At 44.2% G+C, this 20,141-nt stretch overlaps 1 protein-coding gene and 1 long non-coding RNA gene across 2 annotated transcripts in view; one reads left to right on the plus strand and one right to left on the minus strand.

Moving 5' to 3' along the window:
- ITIH2 (inter-alpha-trypsin inhibitor heavy chain 2) overlaps positions 1-20,141 on the minus strand; it is a 39,871-nt gene that overhangs the window by 17,439 nt on the left and 2,291 nt on the right. The window contains exons 2-10 of the mRNA XM_001916932.5: positions 19,658-19,732; positions 17,759-17,791; positions 15,967-16,136; positions 12,679-12,783; positions 10,467-10,629; positions 6,346-6,453; positions 5,538-5,666; positions 3,997-4,113; positions 446-614 (exon numbers count right to left, since the gene is read on the minus strand). Of these exons, the coding sequence (XP_001916967.1) occupies positions 446-614; positions 3,997-4,113; positions 5,538-5,666; positions 6,346-6,453; positions 10,467-10,629; positions 12,679-12,783; positions 15,967-16,136; positions 17,759-17,791; positions 19,658-19,732 (1,069 nt within the window). The remainder of the gene's footprint in view (positions 1-445; positions 615-3,996; positions 4,114-5,537; positions 5,667-6,345; positions 6,454-10,466; positions 10,630-12,678; positions 12,784-15,966; positions 16,137-17,758; positions 17,792-19,657; positions 19,733-20,141) is intronic.
- LOC111771185 (uncharacterized) lies at positions 2,352-9,439 on the plus strand. Its single transcript, XR_002804862.2, has 4 exons — positions 2,352-2,509; positions 3,564-3,812; positions 4,313-4,482; positions 9,013-9,439. It is a non-coding gene; the product is annotated as an uncharacterized lncRNA (long non-coding RNA).

Raw genomic sequence — 20,141 nt, forward strand, 5'->3', positions numbered from 1 at the left:
ATTTTGCTTAGTCTGGTCAAGATCTCCCAGGGGAGTAAAATGTTCACTTTGTGGTAAACTATCCCCTTAGAGCTGAATTAGCCCTTTCAATGCACCAGTCTATCGTTTTGTTAAACACCAAATTAAAGGTACCTAAATCAGCCTTGCTGGTATACTTGGACACTGTTCTGCAGGCGGGGACATTTTATGCTGTGCGAGTTAACAAGAAGGCTGGTGTCACTTACTGACGCTTTTCTGAGGAAGGCTGGAATGGTTAAAAACTAGTGTGGGATGTGTACTTTCACCACAAACTTAGTATTCATCGTTTAACAATAAGCATATTACTTAAGGCAGAACGCTGCAGAGTGGGCAAAGACCACAGTGATAGGGAATAATAGTTCTCCAGTGAATCAAGAATTGAACCCTATGGAAGTTTCTCACTGGGCTTTATGTCAAACTCACGGACCTCCACTGGGCTGGATTTTCTCAATGTACTTTTTGGCATCTGCAACCTGTGTTGTAGTAGCTGAGACTAAATCATTTCTCCAGGTTCGCACGTTGTGGTTGAAGTCAACCACAGAGAACTGGTCTTCAGTTCTTAGGTCATCCAATATGGTCTTCATTGCTTCCACTGTCTATTTTGAAAGAGAATAGAGAAGGGTCTCATTACATAAGCTCTAAGTCTAAGAAGAAAGGGGGAAGACCAAGAATTCATCCTAGTCATCTTTCAAGTAGTGACTCAAGCTGTAATTCTTCCAGAAAACCTCTTAAATCCACCTCAGTCAACACAGATCTATCTTGCACTTGCTCTGAACATGTCTTGTCTGCATTTTGATGCTTAAACTTTTACTGTCTTATTTTGTTATGCACAACCACTTCAGTCTTATTTTAAGTTAATGATCACAAACCTCAGCTGCTCCCTTGGGGGTGCCTGCAAATCAAACATATTTCTCAAGTCCAGCTACTCACCCACTCTCTCTTTTTTTTAAAAGATTTTATTTTTTCCTTTTTCTCCCCAAAGCCCCCTGGTACATAGTTGTATATTCTTCGTTGTGGGTCCTTCTAGTTGTGGCATGTGGGACGCTGCCTCAGTGTGGCTTGATGAGCAGTGCCATGTCCACGCCCAAGATTCGAACCAACGAAACACTGGGCCGCCTGCAGCAGAGCGCGCGAACTTAACCACTCAGCCACAGGGCCAGCCCCTCACCCACTCTCGTAAACTACTACTTCTCATCCTCAAACCGTCCACGTCCACACCTCCCTCCACGTGTCTCGTCTGATGACCTGGATTCCTACTTCACTGAGAAACTGAAGCAATCAGAAGAAAGTTGCTACAACAGGCACCACCATAAAATCCTGCCTACCAGTATTTCTACTCATATATTTTTCCTTCCTGCCTGATAATATGGAAGAACTAGTAGTATTTCTACCTAATGCAAATCCATCTGCTGGTGAACTAGATTTCATTCTCTCTCATCTACTGAGGGAAGTCACTCTATCAACTGTTCTTTGCCTCTCCTACGTCTTAAATTTTCCTCCTCTCTTGGTACGTTTCCATAAACATAAAAACGGGCTACTTCTCATCCCTTTACAAGTCCCATTTGTATCCATTTCTCAGCTTCCCTTTGCAATAAAATTCCTTGAAAGGATTATCTAAACATACTGTCTCCAAATCTTCTTTTCCTATTCTCTCTGAAATGTAGCCCATTCAGGTTTTCACCATCATCCCTCCACTGAAACTGCCCTTGTCAAGGTCGTTGCTAAATCCAGTGGACTATTCCCACTTCTCAGACTCAACCTATGAGCAGCATTTGAACCAACTGGTCAAACCCTCCTAATATGACTTCCTCATTGTCTTCCAGAGCCTCAGACTCTCTTGGTTTTCTCCTCCTCTCATTGGTTGTCTTTTCTTAGTCTTCTTTGCCAGTTCCTCCTTTTCTCTCCCAATTCTAATTTTTGGACTAGCCTAGGGTTCGATCTTGGTTCTCTTCTCTATCTACCCTTACCCCTTGGTGTACTCATCTAGTCGCATTGCTGTAAATGCCTTCTACATACTAGTGTCTCCTAATTGTATATTTCGATGTCTCACCTTTGAACATCAGACTTGTCTAGCCAACAGCCTGCTTGACATGCACCCTTGGATATTTAATAGACATCTCAAACTTCACATGTCCAAAACCGAACCCCCAATATTCCCCACAAAGTCTGATTCTGCCCCTGTCTTTTCCAGCTCACTGATGGCAAATGCCATCCTTCCTTCCCATTGCTCAGGCAGAACGGGTTTGAACATCTTTCAGTCCCCTTTTCTTCCCTGTCACCTCACAGCCTTAGGAGATTCTGTTTACCTTCAAAACAGATTCCAGAATCCAATCACTTCTTGCCACATCCACAACTGCCACCCAGGTTCAAGCCATCACCGTCTCTTGCCTGGATGACGGCAACAGCCTCTTCTCTGGCCTCCCTGCTTCCACCCTCACCTCCTGCCAGTCTATTCGCACCATAGCAACCAGAGACATCCTTTAAAGCATAAGTCAGCTCATACCACTCCTTCTTCCCAAATCCTCCAACAGCTCTCCATTTCTCTCAAAGTAACAGCCAAGGTTCTCATAATGACCTAACAGGCTTTACACGATCTGCCCTTGCCCCTTCCTTCTCAAATCTCATCTCCCGCTGCTTCCCCCACCTCCTGCCACACCGCTCTTCTCTCTGCTCCTTGAACGCGCCTGACACTCTCCCCACTTAGAGCCATTGCGCTGGCTGCTCCTGACGCCTACAGGGATCTTCCCCCAGAAATCTGCACGACTCTCCCCTCACCCTCCTAGGGTTTACTCAAGGTCTTCTCAATGCAAGCACCTGTTTAGAGGACAAACATGTTTAAAATTTCATCCCCCTGCAATTGGCACACCTGATTCTTAATGCACTCCTCTTTTTTTTTCTTAAAAAGGGCGTTTTTCATAACATCACCATTGAAGATACTTTTAAATTTACTTGCTGTGTTTGTTGCTTATTCTCTGTCCCCCCATACCCCAGAAGCTCTGTAAGCTCCGTGAGAGCAGGGATGATTTTTTTAATGCTTTTGGTTGATTTCGTTACCAATGAAGTGCCTGACACAGTGGGTGCTTAATAAATATTTATTAAATAAATGAAGGAAGAAAGGAAGCAGGGAGCAAGCTCTTGTGTTAGAGCAGTGGTTCTCAACTAAGGGCAGTTTTCTCCCCAGGCGACGTTTGGCAACATCCAAAGATGTTTTTGATTGTCATGACTGAGGGGGTGGGTGCTTTTGGCATCTAGTGGGTAGAGACCAGGGATGCTGCTAAGCATCCTACAGTGTACAGAGCGGCCCCTACAACAAAGAATTATCCGATCCAAATGTCAATAGTGCCACTGTTGGAAAAGCTGGTACTGGGGGATAAGCACAGTGGACAGGGGCCATGTATTTTCCTCTTTTGGATCCTCAAACTGTGGTGAACACATGGGTGATAAGAAATGGTTGTTAAATGAATGAATGAATGGTTAGTTGGTTGTTCCAATTGGTTGGATGAATGGATTGATAGATAAAATAAATTTCCTTGTTTGTTACTTAGAATTGCATCTACGCCACTGAAGGCTGATTAATCCATGTTGAACTCCAAACTGGAAGACACGACACAGGATGGCTACGCTCAAGGAATTGCAATATAATCAGAAAAGATATGCATCTAATGATTTCAAGTTACTTGTGAACAATGGGAAGATAGTCATGTAAAACATTATGCAGAAGAACCAAAAGACTATGAAGCAGAAGAAGGATCCGAGTGAGAAGAGGTTATACTGAGATGAAATTTTTCAAAAAGGTGAGTTTTGAAATGAATTTCTGTTGTTTATAAGCCATTTAGGGTGTGGTACTTTGTCACAGCAGCCCAAGCTGACTGAGACAAGCCCTAAGGGGTAAGCGGGCATTGAATGATTGCACTGTTGGGAGGGGACCAACGAAGGTAGGGAGTCCCACATACTGCTGCCACCAAGGGGGGGACTTACTTGTTTCATTTTTATTCCCCACATTGAGCCACTAACATCGATGACAAAGAGGATGTTTTTGGGAATTGGGTCCATGTTGTCAGGAGCAAAAAAGTGGACGAAATATCCATTAAAAACCTGAAAAACAGAACATATTTGTGAGCCCAACTGTTTCCGAGGTTTAGAATGTAGGAAGTTAGGGAGCCTGGGGACTAAGGGAGGAGAGATGCATCGGGTTTGCAGGAGGCATGGTGGTCGGAAGGGAGGGAACAGAGGCTTGCCATCCATCCATCTCTCCCTTCTCCTTCCTGCTCTCCCTCCTTCCCTTCCTGGGAAGGTCCGAGCCTTCCTGGCAGCTTCATTCCCCAGGGTACTTCAGTTCACTCCAGTCTCTGTTCCGGGCACCCTGCTAACCCACAGTTAATCAGCTAGAGCCCTGCCCTGGTGAGGCTCACAGGCCAGTGGAGGATCCAGACAAGCGAAGAGGCACTTTGCAGCCCAGGGTTGGTAAGTGCTGTGATCGGGAATATGGAGGGCTCTGAGAACACGCATTGGAGGTGCCTCTAACCCAGACAAGAGGGACTTTCCCAAGGAAATGGCATCTACGCTGGACTTTAGCATGAGTTTGGCGTCAGCCTGCCAGCGTGAGAGTGGGGCTGGGTTGGGGGGTGGTAGGAGTGGGGAGGAGAGTTCCAGAGAGTGCAGCCCTAGTGTGAGAGACATTGGCACCCTTGGGGCTCTCCAAGTGGTTCATCCCAGTGGGGCATAGCATACAAGAATTCAAGGAATTAGGGTGGAGAATCAGCAGGGTACATCATGAAGGACCTAAGGTGCTCTCTAGGGAGTTCGGACTGTTCTTGAAGTGAACGGGAGGCCCCTCCACCTGGGATCCTGGCCACTCTCTTGGTCTTCCCCTGCGGCTCTGATGATTGGCTCCCCTCATTCTCTCTCAGCTGCCCTTTGGCTGCCTCCACCAGGACAGCCTCGTGTCCAGCTGTAGGGCGTATAGCTGTGGACACTTGCCTACCTCCCTGTCCCTGGAGAGAAGTACAGGCTTTTGGATACCCTCTAAGATTTCTTACCTTAGCACAAAGGAAATACAGACGTGCATCTAAGACATGACAAAGGGGGAAGGGGAAAATTTCAAGAAATTTCACAGTGAACGTGGGCCCTGGAATCTGCCACTAGCCCTAGCTCTTTCTCTAGGCTTTGGTCTTTCCTTCCTCCCAGCCCCACAACTTCTGTGCCTTCTTTGATAGTCTAATTGCAAAGGACCTTGGAAGATTATCCAAAACCCCCATTTTGTGATTTTTCTCTTGTTCTTTATATGAGGCCTAGAAGTACCTTTCTGGGTCGTGACACCCAAGGACCCTTTATTCAGTTTTCTTGACATGAAAAGATAATCCTTAATGACACTTAGGGAGACATGGTTTTGGTCCCTTCTCTGCAGCCTTGACACTTGTCTTGGCAGCTAGGAACCACCCAGAAGCCAGGGAGTTTGTCCAATGAGAACCAGTTCTTTGACCTCAGCACGGCCGTTCTCCCAGACTGTTTGCACGCACCTCAAGTTCCCCGGCTTTCTCTTCTCTGTTCACGTCATACAGCACCACCAGCTCTCCATCTACCGCAGTCTCCAAGCAGTTGGAACATTTTCTTTGCTGTGCTACCGTGGGCTTGAAGGAGACATGTGCCTGGAAAGAATAGTGATGTCAGAGCCTGGTCTCTGCCACCATCCCTCTCCAGGGGTGTGGTTGACAGCTGCATCTTCTCGTGCACACGGGTAAAGAGGTATTGCCATTCTGCACCCAGGCAGCATCATGGTCCTATTACTGATGGAAGGGACAGTGCCAATGCATGTGAGGGAGCATCTGCCAGCCTATGGTGCTGTTGGCCAGGTTTTGGGTCTTCTTAAGAGGTTCAAAGAATTCTTCCCCTCCACGCTGGAAGAAATGTCTCCCAGCTCTAGAAGGAGTTTGTGAAAGATTCTTAGAGGAGCTTGACCCTTCTCTAGTTGGTTGTTATTAGCCATTAAGGCAGAGAGAGTTAAGCTGAATATCTCTTGCTGTGATTAACGAAAATCCACCATGCATTATGTGAAATCTGTCTTTTAGCTGGCCAAGGAGATGACTTGGGGGGAAATGAGGCTCCAAAAGGGACAGTCGCTAGTCAAAATGCAATGCAACATTTGGAGGTTTTAGTTTGTGTATCCTGTGGAAGACCCCAGAGTTTGCTCAGGGACCACTGCTCTTTCCTATAGTTTCCTCGGCTCAACATCTGACAGCTTCTCTGCTCCCCAGAGCACGGGAAGAGGCCCGAACCCAGGAGCTAGCGGCCACTTAGAGTCTTTGCAACATGCAATACTTATGGTACCTTCTGGGGTCCTTTAGATATGACTGGAACACCGTCAAAATGGCCATCAAATGTGTCAGGAACATGAACAAATCTCAGTCCCTGAGGTTCAATAATCCACACGTCTACCTGGAGATGGGAAAGAAAATTACTCAAAATTACAGTGATGGATGGTAATCAGTCTTTGGGTGGTAAACATGATGTAGTCTATACAGAAATAGAAATATAACGATGTACACCTGAAATTTACATAATGTTATAAACCAATGTTACCCCAATGAAAAAAGGAAGTACAACAAACCAACAAAAACATGAAGAAAGAGATACTAATAAAAAAAGAAAAGAAAATTACTCAAAGTATGAAAATACCTTCCAAGGCTTTTTGAGCAAGAAGTACAATTTCTAAGTCCTTTGCTGTTTTTCTCATCCTCAAGTTTTCCTGAAGATGACCCAGTATGGTTCCATGAATCACTTCTGCCCATTCTTTAAATTCTCTGGGACATGGTTCATCTCGAAATGGCCCCTCAGTACTTCCCTTCTATCACTTCCTTCCTCTGAGATTTAATTCCCCTCCCCTCTCCTATCCTATTCTATTCTTTTTATTTAGAGGAGCATTCATGTTGTGAGGAAAAAGAAAAAGAAGAAAAGCCATTGTTCAATGAGTCTGTATTTACTCTGTAGATCTGTCAGTAATAGACCATTTCCTCCACATCCTGGAACTTCTTTTTTTTTCTGTCTTTTTGTTTTAGACAGAGCTAAAGAGGAGGCAATCCCTTTGGGCGATCCTTGGTCGAACCATAGTCATAGCTGCCATTTCTCCCTATAGACTCTAAGCGCTGCGCCAAGCACTGGACTTGTATGAACTCACTAAACTCTCACTGATACTGTTATTATTATCTGTGATTGTTCTTGTTTGTAATCTCTCATTTTACAGAGGAAGAAACAGAGATTCAGAGTGACTCAGCTAGTACGTGGCCAAGCCGTGCTTCAAACCCAGAGCCTGAGCTCTTAATGCTTCGTATGCTGCTGCTTGACTTTCAACAGCTTCTGCTCTATCTTTTCAGTTGACATTACCACACTATTCTTTAGCCCCATGCCACAATATTCTATTTGTTTTTCTTTAGATTGCCCCCCACCTTTTGTACACACCCACTTAAAGTTGAGGTCATCAGATAGAACCGTGTGCATACACTGGTTTCCTTACTGCCTCTTCCTCATCTAGAGTCATTTTCGACAGTGATGAGCTATCTCCCCTTTGGAAGTTCCTGGCTTTGAAGTCGTGCCAACCTTTTTTTCTAATTTTTAAAAAAATTCTGCTTTCCTAAAGTCATGGACGCTTGTCTAAGCAGAGTCAACGTTTTCCTTCTTGGTTAGTACAAATTCCAGTATAAGAGGTAAACTTTATTTGCCTCCAAGATTCCCATTAACTCCAAATGATCAAATGATTCTCCAAGTTGGTAAGAATTAAATATACACAGAATCAGGAGGACCAAATGTCCCAGGAGAGTCGGACCTAGCCATTGTGGGTAGACAACTGAGAGGCTCTTAGAGGAAAGGGAAAAAACCTGGAGGCTCTGCTTTCATTCTTCCACGAGATTCTATCTGTAAATGAATTTAGAGTACTCAAGATGAAGTCTAGTCTCTCCATAGAGGATGAAAATGGAAGGAGGACGTTTTCCCTAGGGCCACAAAAGCTCTTAGCAGTCCTGTGTTCAATTTGATACTGATGTGGCCTTAGAATCTAGTGGACCTGCTGGGACACTGTGCATCTGGAGGCCTATTCTTGAGGCCCAGCGCTTGGTCCCACTGAGAAGTTGGGACCAACCCACAGTGGCCCCGAGTCACTCCCCATATTTCCTAGTCTTTCTGTAAGGATCACAGAGTTGGAACGAAAAGTTTTCCCAAAATTCGATACATCAAAGAGGGTTTAAACAGAGATCTGTTCCCCTTGATTCCTTGAGGGAAATGCATTTCCAACTTGGCGGCCTTTCTGACAGTGATTAGAAACCGTTTCTAAAAATAAAGACAGGAGAAGTTCTATAATTTTATGTTTTCTCCTTAATTTATTTTTGGATGAGATCAAGTCTCTTTGGAAATGGATAAATTTCATAGACTATTAGATCAGACAGTACCTTAAAAATCATCTAGTCCAACCTCTTTTTTCACAGATGAGAAAGTTAAGGCTGGGGAGCAGAACTGCCCAGATCCCACAGCTAGTCAGTGCCCATTCTGGACCAGAACTCAGGGAACTTGCCACTGTGTCTGACGCTCTTTCTGACCTACTAAAACTCCATCCTATTTTGAAAATTAGGAATTCCTAAGAGCGTGAGAAATTTAAGGATGATTACAAATTTCAGAAATATAAGAAAGACTTATAGGCTACCTGATCTGTGTGGTAAGAATCATGACCTTCACGGACACAAACTCAAATTCTAGGATGTATAGTCCACAGTGTGGTTGCAGATGCAGTCAGACCTAGGCTCAAACCTTAATTATGTCCTTGCTCTGTGACCTTAGGCAAGTTATTTATACATATCTGTAAGTCAGAGATAACGGTGTCTACCTCATAATTTGTGGTGAGGGTTCAACGACATATACTATGTATAAACACCTTGCCCAAAATATTATAGCAGACAAATACTTTCATATCTTTAACTCAGTTGCTGTTAATATTATTCTTATCAACAGCCTCAACAATTGCATCATTATAAGCGAGATGCTGATCACCTCTAACTGCTGCCTCATGCTATTTACCAGGGGATTCACAGCATTGAGCAAGAGAGTGCGGGTGACTCATCACTCCAGGAAAAATCCCCAGGGTCACGGATTGTGCTGTGCAGGGCGGCTGGCCAGGACTGCAAGAGGGGGCGGACATCCAGCCCTTCACCCACTTGCCAAGTCACGTGCCCTGAAACGGGGCTGCATTTGCCTGGAGGAAGGGCATCTTTTTCTAATTCATACACAGGCATCGTATGTGCCAGGAGGGACTCTGAGAAGAGCTCAACGTCATAAACCCTGAGAGCAAATTAATGCCATAGTGAACATGAAGAAGAAAGTGTTTTTTATTGATCAGATGCGCAAGTTTTGAAATTGGAATAAAAATTTCACTACGATCGATTCATCTCCAGAGTCGTCTTTGTCTACGGGCAATTCCCCACCTGTCGGCTTTCCCTTCCTCCCTGTCAAATGACGAGGCAGGTGGGACTGTACACTCCCCTGGGTTTCTTCTGGCTCTACTCTGCCTCTTACACAAAATGCTCACGTGATGTCATGGAGGTTCCAGCCAAGAAGAGTGTCTCGTTTCTTAAGGCAAGCGGTGACGATTACAGCAAAGGTGAGTTCAAATGGGCAGGGGAATGGGGTGGCAGAGGAAGACAGTGAACATTCATTGAGTTCCTAGCACCTGCCACCTATTTCCATAAGTTCTACGGAAAATATATACAGTACCCTTTTCACAGATGAAAAGATAGACTCTTGGGGTAACTTGTTCCATGTCAGAAGGCTAGTGTCATGGGTTGAATGGTGGCCCCCTAAAAGATATGTCCACATCAAGCCCCTGGAACCTGGGAATGTGACCTTATTTGGACAGAGGGTCTTTGCGGATCTGTTAAGGATCTTGAGACAAGATCATCCTGTACTACCCAGTGGGCCTGAAATCGAACGACAAGTGTTCTTACAAGAGAAAAGCAGAGGGCGACTTGAGACACACAGAGGAGGAGGCGATGTGAACACAGAGGGAGAGATTGGAGTGATGTGGCCATGACGCCACAAGTGAAGGAACGCCAGCAGCCGCCAGACCCCAGAAGAAGCAAGGAACAGACTTCCCCCTGGAGTCCCTAGGAGCGGCCCTGCCGGCACCTTGATTTCAGATCTCTGTCCTCCAGGACTGTGAGAGGACACATTTCTGTTGGTGTAACCCACCCAGTTGGTGGTCGTTTATTCCAGCTGCCCTAGCAAAGGAATGCAGAGCTGGCATTGAAATCTGTAAGGAAGCGGCCTGGTGGACTCCAAACCCATCATCTTTTCAGGACACCACGTGGTCTGGCAGAGCTGACACAAAGAGTGGTGAGACAGAAAGTATCAATCGGGGATAGGAACCATAGAGGATGGCGTCGGTGCACAGCCCGCCCATCCATGCTCACCTCCAGGTGTTTGGCCAGCCGTCCAGGCTGCAGATGAAGCCTGTGTTCATAGGATCCCAGCTTCCTCCACTTCACTTCCTGGTAATGAAGTTCGAACTGCACCTTTGCTCCAGGGAGGATGTTGACTTCGGTTTTGAAGTCCTCCATATCAAGAGCCCTGCTCCTAAAGAGGCGACCCCCGACACAAGTCATCACATGCACGATCGAGCACGAGACCAGCATCTAGGCAGAGGGTGTCCAGACTTTCCTGAGCAATCTAACCTGCTCAGTTGTTCATGAAAATGAGCAGTAGGTACAATAGAGAAAATTGCAAATTCCGGATCAATTTAATTCCGCCTACAGTTTCAGTGTTCTCTCCTACCTGATCTTTTTCTTCCAGAGCTTCTTACAGATTTGAGTGTCATCTGCAAAGAGCTACCAGTTATTGATCCCTAGTACGTACCAGGAAAGTGACACATGATCCCTAATACAGCAGCTCTGCAAGGTGGGTATCATTACCCTCATTTATCGAATGGTAACAAAGGAGGCTCATAAAGGATAAGCAACCTGCTCAGGACCACGCGACCAGTCAGTTGTAGGGCTGGGACTCAAACCCAGGTTTAGATGATTCCAGAGACAGCACACATTTCCTCGGCTGCATTTCAAACTCATTCTAGTGATTCTTTTTATTTTTGAAAGTCTTCAGAAAGAATAAATCTATATTTCATCAAATTGAATAACTATTTCCAGCCAAAGTCCTTATTTAGTCATGTGTATATCAAGTCCAATGTGCTCATTGATCTTGAGGTGTTTATGGTGTTAAGGAGAAAGCAGCAAGATCATCAAAGGAAGGTGATTTGAGCATCAGGATAAATAACGAATGATTTTTAAAAAATTAAATAACCGAATAAGCAAGGTGAGACTGTGCGTAATCAGCCCATTCGGGATCAGGGAGGTACCGTAGATGGGTCAGCTTGGGATGCTGGGTAGCTGAAGGAAAAGATGAGCAAGCCCTGGTATAAGGCTTAGAAGTAGAGCAAGCAGTGAGAGGCCATATTTATCTGCGGAGCGGACCAGAACGTGAGCCCTGTGTTCTCTGTTGAGCCCTGTTCACAGTACCTAGGAGAGTTTCAGTTACAAATAAATATTTGTGGAATGAGCAAAGGAAGAAAGGACTGGATAAGGTGGTCAAAGTGATGGATAAAGATGGCAAAATAGTATGCAAAGATAAGAGAACTAATTAACCTGGATTAACGCTGGAAGTGCTCCCTTTGCTTGGAATTTCTTCTCTCCCTTCTCCACCTGGCTGAATTCTGTTAATCTACTTTGGCTCAGCCCAAACATTAGGTCCTCTGTGATGATTTTCTGGGTCCCCAGACAGAATTGGACACTTGGTACTTGGAACTCCGATAGGTTTTTGCACTCTTTCTACATTAGAGCTTGCCCTTATATGTATTACATATATTATAGTCACCTATATATTCTAGGTTCCTTGTCTGTCTCCTCCACTGGCCTGACAGTGTTTGTGTTGCTGCCGCCTCTGACGGAACTGGGTACCAAGTTGACATTCAATGCATTTTCATTGAATGAAGGAATGCATGAATGAAATGGAAAGAGCTTCAAATGAAGGTGAATTTGGGGACACAGAGGAGGAGAAGGAAATGAAGAAAAAAGGATGGCAGGATCTGGCAGAAGATCAGATGTGCCGTGTGAGGAGTGACGGGTCGAAAATTCCTTAGAGGTTTCTTGCTTGAGAGGCTGCCTTTTTGAGGATGGTTTTGCATTCCCAGTGTCTTATTTAGGATTATAAGGGGGAAAAAAATCAACAGAAGCTAAGCTAAGGAACTGGTGCTGAAAAAAACTCTACCCCATAAAAATAAGGCAGAATAAATCATTAAAACAAATTCCCAGCCCTTCTTTCTGTATGCATGGGAAGTGCTGTAACAAGACCAGCAATATTTCTGGAGTTCCTCTATGCACTCTTAAAGAAAATCAACCTTTAGTTACAGAGCATCCATCCACTCTCAAGGCAAGCTATGTAAGGATAACCTGTGTGAGATCAGCCACACTCATTGGTTGCAGAGAGGCCTTTGGGAAATAGAAATTGGGAACCTGATTCTACCATCTAACTACAAGGTCTGGACCTTTCTGGAGGCTGGTTTGCTGTAGGGGCAATAGGACTGAGCAGAGCAGCAGCGGGACAAGGGAGCAGGTCACTCTCTCTGGACGTTACCTCACCAATCCAGCGGTTTTGCCTTTCGCTCTGGCCTGTGAGTAGAGCGCTCGGCCCACACTCTTCTCCTTAACGGAACTCGTGAATGTTGTGCCATCGACAGTCCTAGAAAATGACAGAAGGCCACCAGTTGGTCTGAAGAGCAATCTTAGCAAAACAAGCAAACCACAAACAAACATGCCACGTAGGTGGATGTAATGAATGGGGGCAATTACCGTATTGCACCTGGAAGAAACGAGAAGAGATCATATTTCATAGACAGGAGTCCCTTTAGCTTTATCTGAGCGTGCAATTAAAGGGCGACAGGTAGGCTCCCATCCTAAAAACTTTCCTTCACGTTCTGTTGCTTGTGTTTAAAATTTTTCCTCGTTTTCAGATTTAACCCTTCAGATTAAGTGCTGTTCTCTTGGGACAGCCCTTTTGAATTAAAATGTGCCTAGGAGAGGTGACGGATGAATCCCTCATTATCTGGCTTACATTTGGTTTATGGAATCCTTCTACAAGTTAAGGATCTTGGCTAGCCTGGGGCCATTATGCTTTCCTGCCAGGGTGGGAAAGAGTGCAGAAAGATGGAGAAAGGTACTGGTGGATCTCTTTGCAGAGTTTGTGTTCCTATAACGTCTCCCTCGGGGGCCTCTGTCTTCTCCTTGCATCTCCATCCACACCTGTTTTACTTCCGATTGGCTGTCCTTTCATCTGTGCCAAGTAATGATTGATTAGAACACTCAAAATACAGAATTTTAAAAATAAAATGGGACTTATGGCATTCAAATGGGCAGTCTCTCTCTCCCCAAGGAGGTATTGAGAAAGGTGTGGAGCAGTTTTTGGCTGTCCAGATGACTGAGAAGCACTACTGGTCTTATGGGAGGGCATCAAGACATTCTGCAATGTGAGGGACAGCTCCACTAAAGAATTGTCCTGGGGCCGGCCCTGTGGCCGAGTGGTTAAGTTCGTGCGCTCCACTTCGGCGGCCCAGGGTTTAGCCGGTTGGAATCCTGGGTACAGACATGGCACCACTCATCAAGCCATGCTGAGGCGGTGTCCCACACAGCACAACCAGAGGCACTCACAACTAGAATATACCACTGTAAACTGGGGGACTTTGGGAAGAAGAAGAAGAAAAAAAAGAAGATTGGCAACATATGTTAGCCCAGGTGCCAATCTTTAAAAAAATAAAAAGAACTGTCCGGTCCCAAATGCCAATAACGTGTTTGTTGAGGCACACTTCTAGGTTCATCTCTTTAGATGAGAGAGGGCCAAGGAGACAGTGACTCGTTCAAGGTCACACAGCTTATCAGAGACACAGCTAGCCCTGGACCCGATCTATCCAGGTCAGCACTTTTTCCATCAAGTCATACTAAGGTTCATGACAAAAAGTCTTTATGACAAAAGGAAATCATCTCTAAAGGTAGAATGTTTGTAACCTTGATAAAAAAGGCAGAAGAAATATTTTGACTGGATGTGGAGGTCTGTATAACTCATGTTAAATTGTGGCGATACAAGCAGCTGTCTTCTCTGGTCTGGTAAGTTCAGCCCCGAGTGGAGGGAGACCAAAATAAATGTCTATTTCGCAATTCTGACTTTTGTCATCTCAAATCTTCTATGGAATGAGATGGAGAAGAAAGAAAAAAATGAAGGAAAACAGAAAGAAGATGCACCTAGAATAACTCCTGGTTACGTGGTTTAAAAATAAAAATTAAAATCGTTTTAAATATAATTTTTCAGACACAGTGTTACATAATACCACTACATAAAAGCTTTTCCTTCTACATTTGCTTTTTAGAACTAAAAAAATTTTTTTAAAGAAATTTCTAACCCAATTCAAAAGATACCAATTCAAAGTCACATAATGCCCTTTTTTCCACCTACTTTGTTTTGTTTAGAAAATATAATTAACTGACTCTGCATTTCCTGGAAGCTGAAGTGCATGATAATTGAGCCCTTTGTTTCCTTTGTGCACAATTATCATTGATGACCTTGGTGTAAGAAAGACAAAGACCCGGGTGAAGAGTAACTCAGCCTAAGGTCTTAATAAAAAATAGCCAGACGGTCTTTAGGGCCCTGCGCCCTGTTCTAGGCCACTTGAGGACTTTGACCAAGTGGAGCACTTTCTGGTGACTGTCACCTAAATGGTAAGGGAATGAAAAACCATCCAATCACTTGGAGGAACAGGGAATGTCTAGTCTTGATAAGCGAAGCCATCAGGTGGGACAAGATAACTGGCTTTCACTATTGAAAGGCATTGGGGTGGTTTAAAAATTTTTTTTACTATGGAAATCTTCAAACATACAAAAAATAGAATAATATAAGGAACCTCCATGAACCCATCACTGGGCTACGCCATTCTCAATATTCAGCCAATCTCCCATCTTATTTATATCCCTACTCTGTCCACCTCGATTACTTTGAAGCCAATTTCAGACAGCATGTCATTTCATCCTTGAACATTTTAGTACGTATTTTGTAGAGAATTTAAAAAATATATTTTGTGAGTAGAACCAGAGTCATTAGGTAGAATATGGAACAGATTTTAATTAAGTATAAGAAATAATTCTAGAGGCTGGCTGGCTGGTGTAGTGGTTGGGCTCTTGCTCTCTTCTTTGGCTGTCCGGGATCACGGGTTCAGATCCTGGGTATGGACCTGTACACTGCTCATCAATCCATGCTGCGGCGGCGTTCCACATGCAAGGTAGAGGAAGTCTGGCACAGATTTTAGCTCAGGGACAATCTTCTTCAAGCAAAAAGAGGAGGATTGGCAATGGATGTTGGGTCATGTTAGGGCCAATCTTCCTCACCAAAATAAAAGAAGTAGTTCTAACAGAGCTCTCACCATTGGGTGGATTGCCCTAGGAAGGAACGAGTTTATTATTAAGGAGCTATTCAAGTCAAGCCTGGATAACCCACCTGTCAGTGGTATAGTAGAGGGATTCAAGCCCTGGACAGGTGACTGGATTTAATCAGTGGTGTTGATTTCCTGTAGGCCAGGGGAACTCCATATATTTTTCTCCCCCCAAAGAAAGCATATCAAAATGCAAGTAAGTAAGAGGTTGTTACCACAGAGATAACCTTAAATTTGCTTTAATTTATTAGGAAGGAAAGGCAAAGCCTTCACAAATTCTGATACTTTGAACAGAAACAAATTATTTGGACTCACCCAGTGATGACTCGTGACATCCAGTGGGTCCACAGCTCTGACAGTGGAGCCGTTGACCATCAAGGTCCAATCAAACCCTGAGGGGCAATGAATAGAGTGTATCCAATTTCCAGTTCTCTATAGGAGTTACTCACATGGAGAAGTTGGAGATGAAGGCTCCTTTGGGAATCTGAACATCAAAGACGACACTCTGAGGCTGTGGAGAGTTGTTCACCACCTTGGTCTGGATGACGGTGTTGGCCGTTCGAGAAGTAATCGTGGATCGGACTTTGTAGCTATGAAGCGTTACTTGATCGACATCTTCCTGTAATTGGCAACAGAGTGTAACAAAACTCAGAGACAAATTACATGGAACTTCGCTCTGTATTTGATGTCAACAGCAGCACATTTTATGATGAATAATTTTAAGAAATTGGTAAGCGTGTAAGTCAGGTGTTATTAGGCATTATGCTAACTTGGAATGCCCCCAGGCAGATCTGTTGTGAGATATCTTGAGGTGCCTTTCAGCTCCGTGAGTCTATTAATAATGATTTTTAAAAATTAGAATGCAAGTAGGAAATGAGATGATGGGAAGCAAGACTGGATTATGAAAGTCCAGGGCGATAGCGGGGAAAGGATATGGGATTGCAGGGCTGGAAGGGGAGACTGGCTGTATCTCCAGAGTGGGGCACAGCCAGGGGTGTGATAGGGTGGAGGACACATATAGCTACCCGCCCCCTTCAATCTTATCTACGACAATGCCATCTTCCCCCAGTCCTCTTCTCCTTTCCCAGATTAAGACGAAATATGAGAATGCTGATGGATGTGAGCAGCAATGAACAGAATGTCATGAAGAGGACACTTTGAGGCAATTATTGGTCCCAGATTCTGGGCCTCCTTTGTCAATTCTTCTCTACTGATTTAAGGCAGCTCCAGTCTATTAGGATGCTCAAAAGCAAGGTATTAAAAACACACATCTTTTAGGAGAAGCCTGAGAATTGCAAGCTTCTTCAGGACCATAGCAATTATGTGATCCACCAGATTTTGCTTTTTTCTCCAAAAGGTTTTTTTGTTTGTTTGTTTTTTGGTGAGGAAGATTGGCCCTGAGCTAACATCCATTGCCAATCTTCCTCTTTTTGCTTGAAGAAGATTGGCCCTGAGCTAAGGGCTGTGCCAATCTTCCTCTATTTTGTATACAGAATGCCACCACAGCATGGCTAGACAAGTGGTGTGTAGGTCCGTGCTTGGGATCCGAACCTGCAAACTCCAGGCTGCCAAAGTGGAACAGGTGAACATAACCACTACACTACCAGGCCAGCCCTCTCCAAAAGCTTTTGCTTATTTCAATATGAGGTGTCATCCTGCAAGCTTTGTCACGCAAGATTGAACCTTCAACTGTTAACATCCAGCTCACCTCAAGCTAAGATAAAATCCAGGTCAAGTTATTCATCCTTCCTAGCACTTAAATGTGTGTTTCTCGAAGCAGCTGTCAGTTCAGAGCAGGAAGCCGACATCAACCACTTCCTTTTGATCTTTTCTTGCCACAGGAAGGACTATAAACATCTCAGGGAATCGGGCTGTTTCATGTTCAAGAGTTCCTTTCGCACCCTCACCAAAGCTGTTTGGTATCATATTTTAAATCAAAATTCTTACTTTGGAATAAATACATGTGCTTGGATGAAACCTATGCTGTTGGCAAAACTTGAGAAAATCAAGAGAAAGGACGTTTTCAGCTCTTGGTGACATCTCTCTTTGCCGCATATACACTGTACTTCATGCTGAATTTTAGACACAATTCCAAACAGAATTGGGCAAGGGGGTATTTCGAAAGTCAGGGAACTGCTCTCCGTGATGGAGACAAAGGAGGCAACCGTATTGATTTCTAGAGAATAGGTAACAGAAAAATCATTCAGGCATCAATTTTTAACAAAATCAAAGTAAACTTACCAATCTTTCTCCAGATTCTCCAGAAACACTTCTCTGTGAAAGGAAGTTACATAATCAATCTTCAAAAAAGTGTTACTAATTACCCAGAGGGCAGAAAATGCTTTCTCTCAGTCTGAAAATTTTTTCTTCAATACTGAGCTGGGATTCATTCATTGGAGTGGAGACTTCAATATCAAATATTCTTGAATACTATTTTCCCACTGTGGTGTTTCCCTGAACACACTCCTCAGCCACTTTTTGGTTACGTGCACACCGTTCTTTGATGTAATGCTAAAACAAATGTTTTTAAGTAACCATAGTCCTGCTGAGGAGCATATATCACCTCTCTCCTGTCTGTCTGATTTATTTTTTATTCAGTTGAATGGTTATTTGGGTGCTTCATTTTTCCATGGGGCTCTGAAGGGGCCATTCCCACTGTTTGTGATGCTGTGCCTTCCAGGTCCTCTGCGTCCCCTACCCCCATATGGCTAATTCCTGCTCATCCTTCAGATCTGGGCTAGGGCAGAATTTCCTCAGTGAAGCTCTCAGAATTCCCCACCTCCCAGACTCGGTCAGCCGCCTTTACTAGGTGTTTTCACAGCAGCACAGTCCTGCCTTCAAAGCAAGACAGTGGGAATGCACGTCTGTCTCTCCCATTAGACTAAGCTACATGGGAGGAGGGATGTCAATGCATTTCCTCCTTGGTGTAGACCCGGAGCCAGGCTCGGTGATGGGCGTGTAGAAAATTCTGTATTCTAACCGCTATGTGAGGGAATTATCCACATGAAGGACTGTCCTGTGGGCGTGGGAAGCTGAATGGCTTTAGAGTAATGGGTGAACATTTAACGTCTGGTGTGTTTTAAAATGGTGAGTCAGGTGCTGGATTTAAGCTTAGCTTGCCTGAGGCTTTAGGGAGTGTTATATGACATAGTGAGGTCCATGGTTACCTTCTTCTAGACATTTTTTTTTTTTTTAAAGATCGGCCCTTAGCTAACATCCATTGCTAATTTTCTTTTTTCTTCTTCTTCTCCCCAAAGCCCCCCAGTTCATAGTTATATCTTCTAGTTGTAGGTCCTTCTGGTTCTGCTATGTGGGACGCCACCTCAGCATGGCTTGATGAATGGTGCTAGGTCAGCACCCAGGATCCAAACCAGAGAAGCCCTGGGCCACCAAAGTGGAGTGTGTGAACTTAACCACTCGGCCATGGGGCCAGGCCTGTTCTAGACTTTTTGAGTGTAATTCTCAATGACTTATTCTCTCTTGTGGCTATATGAAGACGCTGACATGAGGACTTGCCTACTGGATTTTAATATTATTGGTCTATAAGAAATCTAGACTTTCAGAAAGTAAAAAATTCATACCTAGACAAAATGAGTCATTGGTCAGCTTAGCGTTGCTTCCACAAATACCCCCCTTCTCAGCGTGTAGAGTCGGGAGAACTCATCCCCATGAGTTAGAGGATTTTTGTCTCTGTTGCTGCTGGTGGCCTCCAGCATGGCCTGTTCCCCTGTGCCCTTTGAGCCACTCCCCAAGACAGCAGTGACTGGAGGAAGGAGAATGTGTGGCTGCAATGGAAGGCGTCTGCCTCCACTTTGTAGAGCTGACCTCCTTAGAGGAAATTCTTCCTTATAAGGCAGTAATATCTTGTAATCTTCAAATTTGAAGAAAACACATAGCCATGAGTCCTTTAAGGGACTGAAGTGACCATTATGGTTTAGAGGCCAACAGACAGCCATATGGTGGGCTCACGGTATTTCACCTTGATAGTGCGTCCACCTAGGGGTAAAACCATTGGACCCTACTCTGCTAAAAAACAAGCTCCTGAGAAAATCTAGCAAAAACCATCCTAACTGTTTTCTTATTTCCTCAATCATGATCTCTTTCACTTATTTTCCCTTTTGGAAGTCAGGTTTACTGTACCTGATACCTCCTGTTCTCTGGCACAAATTGAAATTTTCTTGGGGTCAGTTCCACAAGATCTCCATACTCTGCAAACTTAAAAAAGAATTTAGGATGTTTATTTCTACCAACAACGACAAAAAAGTCTAGAGCAAAAAGAGGCAGGTGGGGATAGGCATAAGGGAATTCACTATATTCTTTTATCTTATTCCCATACCTCTGGGAAATCTCATTTTTTTATGCAATGATTTCTTTATTTATGTTTGGTAGGCATGTCTCAGAGGTGAGTAAATGGAAGTTGATATCTTCAAATTTGTTGGATACAGAAATTCATTTTTGAGTTTACCAGAAGATGATGGAACATGCAGGTGGTGGTCACAGTAACTCAGTAATCAGGAGGTGCCTGGGGGAAGTATTGGGCTCCAGCAGTGTCTGACTGGGTCAACATGACCCATTATGCATTGAGTTAAATATGTCCGTATGAAAGCCATATCAGTAAGAAGTG

This window comes from Equus caballus, chromosome 29 (assembly GCF_041296265.1).
Source record: "Equus caballus isolate H_3958 breed thoroughbred chromosome 29, TB-T2T, whole genome shotgun sequence".
Classification (NCBI taxonomy): Eukaryota; Metazoa; Chordata; class Mammalia; order Perissodactyla; family Equidae; genus Equus; species Equus caballus.